This window comes from Saccostrea echinata, unplaced genomic scaffold (assembly GCF_033153115.1).
Source record: "Saccostrea echinata isolate AGI-Se365-2 ecotype Australia unplaced genomic scaffold, CSIRO_AGI_Sech_v1 ptg000009l, whole genome shotgun sequence".
Classification (NCBI taxonomy): domain Eukaryota; kingdom Metazoa; phylum Mollusca; class Bivalvia; order Ostreida; family Ostreidae; genus Saccostrea; species Saccostrea echinata.
In genome coordinates, this window is record NW_026889758.1 from 18448621 (window position 1) to 18462357 (window position 13737).

At 33.7% G+C, this 13737-nt stretch overlaps 1 protein-coding gene across 2 annotated transcripts; it reads right to left on the bottom strand.

Annotated features, from left to right (window-relative positions):
• Positions 1–1323: 1323 nt before the first annotated feature.
• Positions 1324–12497, bottom strand: LOC133183408 (solute carrier family 25 member 44-like). 2 transcript variants are annotated; one of them, XM_061318370.1, is made up of 5 exons: positions 12448–12497; positions 6917–7259; positions 5462–5944; positions 4314–4438; positions 1324–3678 (listed from the first exon to the last, which is right to left on the bottom strand). In XM_061318370.1, the coding sequence occupies exons 2-5, from the start codon at positions 7116–7118 to the stop codon at positions 3487–3489; spliced, it is 1002 nt and encodes a 333-aa protein (XP_061174354.1). In that variant the 5' UTR covers positions 7119–7259; positions 12448–12497; the 3' UTR covers positions 1324–3486. The 2 variants fall into 2 exon arrangements, with proteins under 2 accessions (XP_061174354.1, XP_061174355.1); XM_061318371.1 differs by lacking the exon at positions 6917–7259 and having other exon boundaries at positions 12448–12486.
• Positions 12498–13737: the final 1240 nt, after the last annotated feature.

Here is a 13737-nt window from a genome sequence, read left to right on the forward strand (position 1 = left end):
TCTTACTTTGAACTCATTATTTTTGTTAACAATCAAAAACTTTAATTTGGAGACAAGATTAAAGAGGTTTCCTTGCACTTGTACATACAGTTGAACTTTGGTATCTCAAACACTAATATCTTGAATACTATGGATATGTCAAGGTGATTTGGGAGTTCCAACCACATATTCCTTAAATATTTTACCCTGGATATCTTGGATTCTTATGTATCTCAAAGTATTTTCTCGGTCCCATAAATAACAAGGTTTGACTGTATTTGTCAAGAACAGAAAGTTGAATCAGGTGAGCACTGTGGACAACAGGCCTCTTGTTTAAGTACTGCTCAGGAACCCTCTATGCCCTGCACACTTAAAGAGTTTTAATTTGACTTTGTATTTTTATGCAGTTAGAGTATATGTCTAAAATAAAGTAAATTGAAATCTACCGTGTATTACTCAATTTGTAATCTTAGTATTCCAACATATAGAACATTTTCATATGCTAAGATAATTAAATTAAGTGAACACTTTCCCCACTTAAGATAACAACAGTGATTTCTGTTCATCAATACTGCAATGTCTATGAACATCTTTCCAGGGGGTAAATGCAAGGTAACCTATGTTGAAAATAAAATAAAAAAGCTCAATATTTACACAATATAATTTTCTCAGTGCCCCCAAAAACATTTTGCTTTAGTGAATAGAGGGGCCCTAACTATTATGTAGGTTATTTTAGGTTAGTATTTGACAAACTGCTACCAATAACAAACTGGAACTATTCAGATGATTGGGTATTTCTTTACATCACTTCTATGAAGCCATGCTGATGCTTTATTGACTCGGTTGAAAAATCCACATTCATGACCATCAGTTTGTATTTATTAGTATTGGAACACTAGCTTTCAAAATGTTTACTTTCCTTTTTCAAAACTGTATCAACAGGAAATTGTAATAAATATTTACAGATTAGAAAATGAAAGAAATGAGGCCTTCAACCAATGCTGAAATCATCTTTTAAACACCAAGAATATACTTTTTTTTTCCTATAAACAATTTTATGCATGATACATGTGCTGATTTTCCTGAATCTCAAATTTTGTTTTTACATTGAATATACGTCACTTCTTTTAAATCTTGTAGATTTTATTTCTTGACAAAATACACAGCATTTCAAGTTATATTCATAATAACATTTCTTATAATTGTATTTATCACGCCCTTTGAGATTTATTATTTTGTGTAAAAAATATATAAAAAACCATGAGTACAGTTGAACTTCAGTATCTCAAACCTCTCTATCTCAAATACCATGGATATGTTCAAGAGAGATTGAAGTCCCATCCACTTTTTCTTCATATATATATATATGTATTAACCTCAATATTTTGAATCCTCAGATATTTTGAAGTTTTCTCTCAGTTCCTCTGAGTTTGGGATATACAGTCAAACCTCGTTATCTCAAACTCAATGAGACTGAGAAAAAACCTTGAGATATCCAAGGTTTTAAGATATCCAGGCTAAAATAATTAAAGAATAAGGGATTGGGACTTCCAAATCACTGTGCTATATCCATTGTATTCGAGATATCAGTGTTCGAGATACCAAAGTTCAACTGTAGTTAATACATATGGGGGGAAAATTGCAAAAGTTAAAAAGATCTATACACAGTATATTTCTATTTTCTGAGATTTTTTCCACTAAAAATCTTCCCTCTCTATGCAACAGTTTCTTTTGAATTTAAATCTTGAATCTTACCTATCATAAAATATTAATGACATTCACAGCTTAAAACGTACTTTTAAACTGGGTCAAAACAAATCTTGCTATAAGATAAAAAACAATATTGAATGGTGAGCATGACTGCGGCTCATTCAGGTCTTCCCTTTTCAATTTCAACCATTTACAGATCTGTGAACACAAAATACTTTCCCACAATAATAACCCAACACAAGTTTCTGCATCTCTGATTGCAAGTTCTTAGACCATCAAAAGATAGATGCCTAACAAAGATAATAAACATAAATTTTGTTTCGAGTTTGTGCTGATGTTGAAGTACAGCAAAAAAAAAAAAAAAAAACTGGTACTCGTATATATAAACAAGATGTGTTTGTGAAACACTGATGCCCCCATATGGCAACTTACAGCGAAGGTTAAACTTTCTCAAATGCAAATCAAATATGTTGGTACCCAAAGTAAGGTCTTGTCTTGAAGAACATACCTGTGAAATTTGAAAGCCCTAGCAGCAACCATTGAAAAGATATAGAAAAGGTTAAAGTTTTTCAAATGTGAGTCAAGGTCAGATGGTCAAAATTAATGGTGCCCAAGGAAAGGCCTTCTCACAAGAAATATACACGTGAAATATGAAAGGCCTAGCACAACTGTTCAAAAGTAATGGCCAAGGTCAAAGTTTTTCAAAGTAGGTCAACCTCCAAGGTCAAAAGGTCAAAGTTGTTGATATCCAAAGTAAGGTCTTGTTACAAGGATTACATATGTGAAGTATGAAAGCCCTAGCATCAACTGTTCAGAAGTAATGGCCAAGGTTAAAGTTTTCCAAAAGTAGGTCAACCTCCAAGGTTAAGGTCAAAGGGTCAAAATTCTTGGTATCCAAAGGAAGGTGTTGTCACAAGGATTACGTATGTGAAGTATGAAAGCCCTAGCACTAACTGTTCAAAAGTTACGGCCAAGGTTAAAGTTTTCCAAAATAATGTCCAACTCCAAGGTCAAAGGGTCAAAGTTGCTTGTATCCAAAGGAAGGTCTTGTCACAAAGATTACATATGTAAAGTATGAAAGCCCTAGCACCAACTATTCAAAAGTTATGGCCAAGGTTATTGTTGGGTAATATTTTGCAAAACTGGGTCAAACTCCAAAGTCAAGGTCAAATATTATGGTACCCAAAGAAAGGTCTTGTCACAAAGAATATACATGTGAAATATGAAAGCCATACCTCCAACCAATCAAAAGTTATGGACAAGGTTAAAGTTTTTGTGGACAGACAGACAGCTAGACAGACGGACGAACAGGGCAAAAACTATATGCCCCCAAATCTTCGATTACGGGGGCATAAAAAGTAATAACTATTTGACACAATGCATGCAATGGCAGGTTCATTTTGTAACAGACTTATTTTTTGAGTTTGAATCTCTCTGTACAACCTTGTCATGAAATAAAGCACCAAATTTTGTACTGACTAAATAATTTTTGAGGTCTCTTTTAGATATACATATACAATAAGAAGAAGAATTAGTAGAATTAAAACATATCTTTGGTAAAGATTGTTGTCAAATTGAAAAATAAAATAAATTTTCTCATAACTCTACAAACTCCGTCGGAATACAGTAAAATAATCCCCCCAAACAACACAGTGTTAATTCAATAAATAGATGCAGGTGTATATAGATATTTAATAATCTCAACAATACAAATAAAAAAGTGAAAATAGAAATTTAAAAAAATCATACAAAATGTAATCTGTATTTGATACATGTATTCATGACTGAAATTTATTGTCACCATGTGACCTTTGATTTGTATTCCTCCTTTAAGGAGAACTGTTTTACAGAATCATACACTAGTGTGGCTTGGAATGAAAAAATAATGTTTTGCAACAATCTGGGGCGCAGCCCCTTGGTAAAAAATCGTAGAAATCCTTCATCTCTGTAGAGATTCATGGCAGCTTCTCGAATACTGGCCTGCTTCAGCTGAAAATCAATTTCTTCTATCATTAAAAAAAAACAGTATTGCAATTTAATCATGCACATCAAAGCTTTCTAAGATGAATTTACTTCCAGAAAAAAAAACAAAACATTAACTGATCACTTTTGAATGAGAAAAGATAGGGGTTTTATATTTCACCTCCTGTGACAAGACCTTTCCACAGGACCTTTCCAAATATACTATGATTTTTGACCCCATGAACTTGACCTTGAAGTTTGACCTTCTTTTAAAAAATTTTAACATTACTTTAACCTTGGTCATAACTTTTGATTGAGAAGAGATATGGCTTTCAAATTTCAAACATACAAATGTACACAAATGTGACAAGACCTTTCCAAATATACATGATTTTTGACCCTGTGACCTTGAAGTTTGACCTACTTTTCAGGAATTATTGCCATATCTTATTTAAGTCAATGGGATTCATGGTATAAAATTTCATTGCAAAAGAATTATCATCTGCTACAGACAGAATGACACACAGATGGTAAGCCAGACCCAAATAAATATCCCATAAAATAAAAGAGGGGCATGTTCAGAAGATATACTTTCTTCATAAAGCCATTAATTATTTATTTAAAACAGTTATTTGTATGTCATTAAAGAAAATTTGGTTTACCTGTGCTCTTGTGGTAGTAATGGATAGACCATTAGTGACGGTAGCAACTCCAAATCCTGATATTATTCCACTGGCACTATTCCTCAGCACCCGAGATGTCTCAGGGTACATACTGGCCAGGATACCTATACAATAAAAATCAATTACTGAGTATTTTTTAAAAGCAAACTAAATACCGGTAATCATTATATTCATCAAGAATAGGTTTTTTTCTCAACATGCTCAAAAGATAACCATGGAGCCCATGTATCATAACACTCACATGAGTTAATTACCTTGGACATAATTCAATATTTCTTAAAAGATGTCACAAAATTTTCTTATTTCTTAGTTATCTCCCCTTGAAAGAAGATGAGGCCCTTCATTTGTACAAATCTTATTTCCTTCACAAGGGAATGCTTTGTAGCAAGTTTGGTTGAAATTGGCTCAGTGGTTCTAGAGAAAACAAGTTCGCAGTCAACACATGACACACAACAGATGTAAGACAGACAGATGCCACAAACTTTAATTAGAAAAGCTCACTTGAGCCTTTGGCTCAGGTGAGCTAAAAGTGCATCAAATCAAGCATTTAAGCCAGATTACACATTAGAAGTCTTAGTGATCTTTCTGATCGAATTAAACTGAGTGAATACAGTAAAAATTATTAATAGTATGAACACAAATAGAATGAATTAATGGATAAAGTGAAGTTTTTTGGGATCCCCATCAAAATTCTTAACAATTTCTTGTAAAATTTTATGGTAACAACAAACTCTGATAAAGCGAATTTACACTTATAGCAAACTGATTTTGTGTCTCATAGAGAAGTTAAAAATAATGTAATTTACATCTTTTGTAAAGAATTTTCAAAGATTTCAAATTTTTAAATATTGAAAACTGACATTATTGTCTTGTATGTATTTATTTTGAAAATTTCAATTCAACAGAAAACTTTAGTAGGCCTAATATATACTTCACAGAATATATTTGGCTGTCATACCTGAAGAAAACCATCTATATTGTGAATTTGCTATTTTAAGTACTTTGATGAATTTGTATGATATAGCAAATTATGGATATAGCGAAGTAAATTCGTAGATACCCAGAACTTAGCTATAACCAAGTTTTACTGTACAAATTTTTGCACAAATGAATTAAAATATTTTCACCTGAGACAAATTCAAATGATGACCACCACAAGGCACTATGAACTCCATTGTACATCATCAGCAATGGTAGAGCTCTCCAAAACCCCTTAAGTCCATGTCGATTTCCCACATCTTTAATAACTGAACTCTCCAAAATCCACCCTCCTCCATGTCTAATTTCTTTGGGGAACCGCAAAGGCTGGAGGCTTTTCAGAATCTGGACCTCTTGTTGACTTGTGGCCTTCTTTGATAACAGAATGACATGGCGGTTTATAAGATCAAACGGACAGATTATGAAGGAGGCTGTGCAAGAGGCAGTAAATCCAGCAATAGATGGCTGTGATGTTAGTTCTCGTACACCCTCATAAATACTAAAATAGGTCAGGGAGGAAAGAATCTGTCCAAATACTCGGAATGTTACACCTCTCAGAAGTCCACTTAATCCTTGCCGTCGATATATCTTTACAAAGGTATCTGTTACATTTTTGTATATTTTCTCTTTTTCTGCAACATAAAAAACAAAACACTTCATTAATATTGATATCAGAGTCCCTCTAAAGAATACCATTCCGTTTTGTTTTTTTTTTTGTTTTTTTTGGGGGGGGGGGGGGGGGTAGAAAGAGATTTCAGCTTTTTTAATGTCCTTTATGCAATTTGAGAAATACTGCATAATTTGCATGAGGTTAGCCAATTTATTTTTATACAGATGAAAATTCAATTTATTTTCACAGTGAAACACTACAATGTCCCATGCAGTGAAAAGGTTTACCGGTAGTTGTGTCAAACTGGTTTTTCAAACTTTGATCTGTGTAAGAATGACCTCTAAAGTTTGACACTGTCTAGGATATCACAATGGAGTTAAGGCAAACAGGCACACAACAAAGAAAAAAAAAACAACATGACAAAGATATTTTATCTTGAGGGTCATAGAAAAAAAAGTGGTGCTTGGATTAAGATCTCATTTAACTTGTGATTTAGTAGTGTCTCATTGACTAGAGATTCAAATAGTTTGTAGTGTCTTTTTGATTAGTGATTTAGTTTGTAGTGTCTCATTGATTAGTGATTTAGTTTGTAGTGTCTCATTGAATAGTGATTTAGTTTGTAGTGTCTCATTGAATGGTGATTTAGTTTGTAGTGTCTCATTGATTTAGTTTGTAGTGTCTCATTGATTAGTGATTTAGTTTGTAGTGTCTCATTGAATGGTGATTTAGTTTGTAGTGTCTCATTGATTAGTGATTTAGTTTGTAGTGTCTCATTGAATAGTGATTTAGTTCGGAGTGTCTCATTGATTAGTGATTTAGTTTGAAGTGTCTCATTGATTAGTGATTTAGTTTGTAGTGTCTGATTTGTAGATATGACAAACAGCAGCATTGATAATTTGAGATTGCATTTACTCACAGTAGTGTAACTACAAAAATACATGCAGAGAATTATCAAAAATGATATTGGTAAAGATAACATGGACAAGGCATATACCATTCTGCTGCTGTTGGAGAATTGTGACCTTTTGAAATGGGTAGTAGACCACCCTCATTGCACAGTTTGCAAGTGTCATTGTCGGATAATATTTGTACAGATCCAGCATGTGCATTCCTATGATGTTAGGGCGGTGGACTGCTGGTTTTACAAGATGGGGGACCACTGGATCCACAGATGGCTGCCCCTTCCCTGATACCATGGTCTTGGTCTTTTTTGAACATAGACTCAATGGATGTATGCAATAATGTCTAACTCGCAAAATTCAAAGCAGCGTCTGAAACTGGTTTGTATCTGAATGTCATTTTTCAATGTTATTCCCTTTGCCATGCATTCACATATTCTGAAAATTATCAAAAAAGTATTGTATCAGTCAGCACTGTACACAAAGCAACTTTATCAATGTACAGCAACACTAAAGCGCATATTTGCAAATGAAGATACCACATATACAATGCATCTAAGAAGAAAAAAGATAATGAATATTTAATGATTTTAGGCATTATATTTGCCTCCATATTAGAATTGTAAATGTCAGATGGATGGAGAAAAAATAAAGAAAAAGCTATACAAATACTTGTAAAGAACATTGTATTTTAAGATTAATATTCCAAACAATAGGATCTTTTATGACCAAAATAGGAATATAATAGGTATGTAATGTTCTTTTTGTAGTAATTTTATAATTCAGACTCTTTTCAACATCTAATTGTCCTTTGAAGTGGACTTACAGACTGTCCTAGTTGAAAATCAGGGACAGGCAACAATAAGTTTAAGAAAATTAAAGTAATTTTTTCCCCCTCACAATTACTACAAAATGCAAAATATTTTAAGATTTTTTTTTTTAATTTTTGGCCAGGTCAAGGTTTACATTTTTGAAAAGTAGGTCTAACTTCAAGGTCATAAATCATAATACATTCCCAAAGGACTAAATTGCCATATGTAATGCATATAAAATATGACAGCCCAATCTTCTCTCATTCAAAAGTTATTACCAATAGTAAAATTATGATAATTAAAAGAAAAATTAAATTACCGATGTCATATCAATATGGAAGCATCCTCAGGTAGTGTAGATTCAAATTTTGTTCAAATAATGACCCCTGGGTGTAGGGTGGGGCCACAATGGCAATTAAATTTTACATATAAATTTAAAGGAACAATCTTCTTCAAAAGTAGGTCTCCAAGGTCCAGGTCAAAAAATGTACCCAAAGAAAGTTCTGGTCACACGGAATATACAAGTGAAATACTAGTATACATTGTAAAGACCCTAGCACCCACCATTCAAAAGTTATGGCCAAAGTTAAAGTTTGGTAAAATTTTACAAAAGTAGCTTATACTCCAAGGTCAAAGTCAAAAGGTCAAATATGTTAGTACCCAAAGAAAGGACTTGTTACAAGGAATACACATGTGAAATATGAAAGCTCTGGCATCAACCATTTCAAAAGTTATAGGCAAAGTTAAAGTTTTTGCAGACAAACAGACAGACAACAGAAGGACAGGGCAAAAATTATGCAAGTACCTGGGTATGCCCCAAAATCATGGATTAGGAGGGATGGGGATTAAATCTGTTCAATTTTAATGGACTTTGTGACATAGACTTATGGACTACGTACGAAAATGATAAAGATAAGAACAGTAATCAATCTCATAAATTCTGTAAAACGGCTGTAAAATACTGCTGTAAACAATGTGAATTGTGAACAGATTCTGGAAACACCTGAGATAGAATCAGGTGCCTTAGAGAAGTAAGCATCCCCTGTCACACCCGCCGTATGCACTCAGAATTGGTGTAATTCATAGTCAAAACTGGTATAAAACAATGGGTTAACAATTGTTATAAGACATGTCAGTTTAATTACAACTCTGTGATAGGTTGTATTTACAAACAAGTTCATTTTACATCCTAACAACCATAGATTTTGCGAAATGTTGAGCCATGAGCCCTCTGAAATGGAGTAATCAAGAGTATATGCCCCCTGTATAATGGAGTAATCAAGAGTTTATAGAGTATAAACATAGGTATTCAAAAATTACATGGCTCACCTCGACAAATGTTGTCTTTAAGAAAGTCAAATCTCACATCATATTTTTTTCTAGTTAGTGTGCATCCAAAGACCAATATCCATGCAAGTTTGGTTTAAGTAGGACTTATAGTTAATTGGAAATGGACCTGCTCCAAAAAACTTCAACCTGTTCACTAATCAAGAAAATCATGTTGGTCAGTTCCAACATCTGAAGCAAGATTGGAAGTGTCCATCCTTAGATGCATCATCCATGCAATTTTAATCATAACAGGCCATATAATTATATAGCTACTCCAAAAACTTTACCCTGTTCACTCATCTTGAAAAAATAGGTCAAATTCAGCATCCAAAGCAAGTCTGGAAGTGTTCATCCTTAGATGCATCATCCATGCAAATTTAGTCATAACAGGCCATATAATTATAGAGCTTCATCAAAAACAATACCCTATTCACAAATCTGGAAAATATAGGTCAATTTCAGCACCAGAAACTAGTTTGGAAGTGTCCATCCCTAGATACATCATCCATGCTTATTTTGTTAATGTATGGCTAAAATTCACTCATAAGGAAAATATAGGTCAAATCCAGCATGACTGAAGCAGGCTGAGTAGACTACATTCCTAGATGCATCATCCATGCAAGAGCTAATAGTTATTTTGGAATGGATCTGCTCCAAAAACTTTAACCTAGTCACTCATCTGGAAAATGAAGGTCAGATCCAACTTCTGGAGCCATTCTGGTAGTGTCCATCCCTGGATGCATCATCCATGCAAGTTTGGTCCAGGTAGGGCTTATAGGTACTTGGGAATAGACCTGCTTCAAAACCTTCAACAAGGTCACTCATCTGGCAAATGTAGGTCAGATCCAGCATCCAAAAAATATTTGGTAGTTTACTTCCCTGGATGTATCATTCCTACAAGTTTGGTCCAGGAAGGTCTTATATTACTTGGGAATGGAGGTCAGATCAATCATTTGAAGCAAGTCTGGTGTGTCCATCCCAAGATGCATCATCCATGCAAGTTTGGTCCAAGTAGAGCTAATAGCTACTTTGGAATGGACCTGTTCCAAAAACTTTAACCTGGTCACTCATCTGGAAAATGTAGGTTAGATCCAACATCCGAAGCATGTTCGGTAGTGTACATTCCTAGATGCATCTGCCATCATCCAGGGAAGTTTGGACAAGGTAGGGCTTATAGTTACTTGAGAATAGACCTGCTCCAAAAACTTTAACCTGGTCGCTCATCTGGAAAATATTTGTAGGTCAAATCCAGCATCTGAAGCAAGTCTGCTAGTGTCCATCCCTAGATGCATTATCCCTGCAAGCTTGGTCCAGGTAGGTCTTATACAATGTAGTTACATGTACTTGGGAATGGACTTGCTCCTAAAACTTCAACCAGGACGTCAACGCCGACACCAACGCCAACGTTGGGGGTATAGCATAAGCTCATCTTGACTTTGTCGAGGTGAGCTAAAAATAATTGCTTAACAATTGGTATTAAACACATCGGTCAAATTAAAACCCAACTATAGATTGTATAATTTACAAACAAGGTCATTGTTTTGTGAAATGCTGACTTTCAATGAGCTTGTTTAAAGCCTTGTTCAAAATGATGTAATTTTCTTGCTATTCTGTGCATTATTATGTCTGGCATTGCATCAACCACAAAAATTATAGCATATATATTGATAGAACTGTTAATTTCATTGAATTTTTTACATGTTTTATTTTTGGAATCCAAAACTGCATCGACATTTAAATTCCTTGATGAAAGTATTCAAATACACAACTTTCTGTAAAATACAAAATTCAAAAATATTGTAATTTCACAAACAATAAACACCAGTAATTAGATCTCAAATGATTTTTAAATAAGTAATGAAAATGTCCCAAGTCTCTACTTTATGAAATAAGAAATATTACAAGAGAGTGACACTTTAGTAGTTAAGGCCATCTCATACCTAAAGTGAACCTAGCTCTTTCAGTCAAAACAGCTTAAATAAACATTTATTTGGCACACATGAGTTAAAACCAGACCTTAAACTTTAAAGTATCCAGCAGTAAAGGATCAAATCTCAATATGAGAATGTAAATATAATCAATAAATTACAATTTCTTGCAGTGCACTGTGGCATAATCACACCATAATCTTGATAACCTTAAATACAGATTTAATTTAAATGTTACAAGAAAAACTCGAGTTATTGAGTGAAGAGCCAACAAAATGATTGCCACCCTAGATGCCTCAGGGTGTAATGGGCAATGATGATCACAAAATAATCCCCCCCCCCATTGCATTTATCATGTTAACTTTATAAAAAAAGAAATTCCTGCATCCAATGTTTCTCACAAAATTCTGGAGGAGACACGAATTTTACACTCATTATACCAGTAAACTTGAACATGTCCAAATGACTGAAGGTCAAGGTTATGACATATCCTAGGTCATAAGCATTTTTTGTGGCAAGTATGAGTTTCCAATGTATTTACATTACAAAATATGGCCAGGAGAGGGATAATTATAAGGTTTTTTAAAGTTACCTTGAACTTGTACAAATGATCCTGGGTCATTGTCATGACACTTCCTAATGTCATAAGTAACCTTTGTGTAAAGTTTTAACCTTCAATGTTAAATCCAATAGAAAGTTATGGACAAGAAACAAATGCCTTCTTGTCATTGACCTTAAACTTGTACAATTGAACTTGGTTCAAGGTCATGGTCATGACACACTCTCTGGTCATAAGTAAAATGAGTTTCCAATGTTTTTCCTTTCAAATGCTATTGACTGGACGTAAATTATACACTTTTTCCATTAGTGAACTTTATATTGTACAAATCAACTTTGGTCAAAATTATGACACACTCTCAGGTCATAAGTAATCTTTGTGTGAAGTATGAATTTCCTACATGTATATGTTTATATACATTAGAAAGTTAGGACTAGACACAATTATACATTTTTTTCTGCTGGTGACCTTGCTCAAAATTCCTTGGGTCAAGGTCATGACACTAGATTATCATATAATTGTAAGTATACATAAGGATAAATTATCAAGATTTTTTTTAATTTGTCAATTAAAGTACAAAACATTGGAACATTTAGTTTTTTCACTCTATTAGTGTCCGAGAGGTTTTTTTTTTTTAATAATACAGTATTAGTAGGGAAAGGTCTTGTTCAAATCAACATCAAAATCTATACTCATATGAGAAATATGGCCAAAGGGCCAGGCCGCCTCTTTAAACAATTTCATACCAACTACTAGTTAGAATAATCTAACTGTGTCTCGGGACAAGCCCTCACCAAACCGGTTCCGTAGGACAATATCATTTTAACGATAGAAGGTTCTATCTAACCGACTACGTCCGTGGCCAGTAGCAATTAAGCTGCATCATAGCGACTAAGTCGAATAGAAATAATTTAAGTTATGTCATCACTTCTAGTTACGACCATGACACACTACTGTTGATTATTCGTTTTGCTTTTATTTGTGTAACATGAACTTACCTGCAAAAATACTTTTCTCCCCTCTTGACATGAAATGATGCAAGTTGAAAAATATTACACAACCTTATAAGCCGGATTGGATGCCGATCCCGAACTTGAATGTCCGAGCATTTTTGCATGTTCTGACCGCTGTTTACATGCGTATCAGTTTATGTTATAAATAATTAAATCACAAAACTGTTCCATAGAATTACCAATAAAACCTAGGAGCCTCCATACAGAGACTGAGTCCCCATCCCAAACCCCTAATTAACCAACTGCCCCGCCCCTTTTCAAGAATCCTGGATCTGTCACCGAGTGATACACACTTCATACAGAAGCAATTTTTTATTTTCAAATAAAATGAATATCAAAGGTAAAATATCACTTTTTGAAATCAATTTTAGGGAATTCCTAATATATACATTTTTACTTTTAATATAGATTCACAATTCATATCTACACATGGAGTTTAAGAAATTCCTATTGCATTTTTTAATTTTTAGATTCACTATTCACTTCAATTCCCTTATTCATGGACTTTTGCTACTTCACACCACTGTGTCACATAAAATTTAAATGGCATATTTCCATGATGTTAGGGCATCTCTTAACATGCAGAGGTCAATTCAATGTGTTGAGTGTGAGATTAATTCATTTTGTTACATATATATATATATGTGTGTGTGTGTGTGTGAGGGTGTGTGTGTGCGTGTTGTGTGCACAGACATATTATTAATAGGAGGAATTCAACAGTATCAACTGTTTGTTAGTAATCCTATTACATCATTGTTTTAATGTCCTAACATTTCATAAAGTTGTGTTTAGCTTTACAAGTTTCAAGACTAACAAGTCTGTTCACCCAAAACTCTGAAAGATATGTTACCATGCAACATCTTACAGACTCATGTCAACTGTATTCGACTGTTATGACTGATTTCACATTACAATTTGGCTCCACAACCAGAAGATATTCAAGAAAAAAAAAAGAGGTTGAAGAACACTGTATTATCCTTCTGGTGGGTTGCAGAGATCCTGGAGTTCTCAGATTGTATGATTCTGTACCTAATGTCTACTGTTACCACTATTACAATTTGTTTAAAACTGTATGTAACAAAAAATGCCAAATTAACCTGCAAAGTTCCAAATACTGAGAAAATTTCTTTAAATCATCACTATTTCAAAATTTTATTTTCAAAAATATTTTCACAACAAATACATTTGTCAAAACTGTTTCTAGATTAAACATACTAAAATATAACTATTTTAATACATGCACATATGAAATTCAGCAGTTTAAGTTGTACTTAA

Excerpts from the sequence above, each read along its gene's own strand:
- LOC133183408 (XM_061318370.1), bottom strand. The coding sequence starts at position 7,118 with ATGGTATCAGGGAAGGGGCAGCCATCTGTGGATCCAGTGGTCCCCCAT. Across the intron at positions 5,945-6,916 it reads TCTCCAACAGCAGCAGAATG|AAAAAGAGAAAATATACAAA; the intron begins GTATATGCCTTG and ends TTTATGTTGCAG. Across the intron at positions 4,439-5,461 it reads ATCATTTGAATTTGTCTCAG|GTATCCTGGCCAGTATGTAC; the intron begins GTGAAAATATTT and ends TTTATTGTATAG.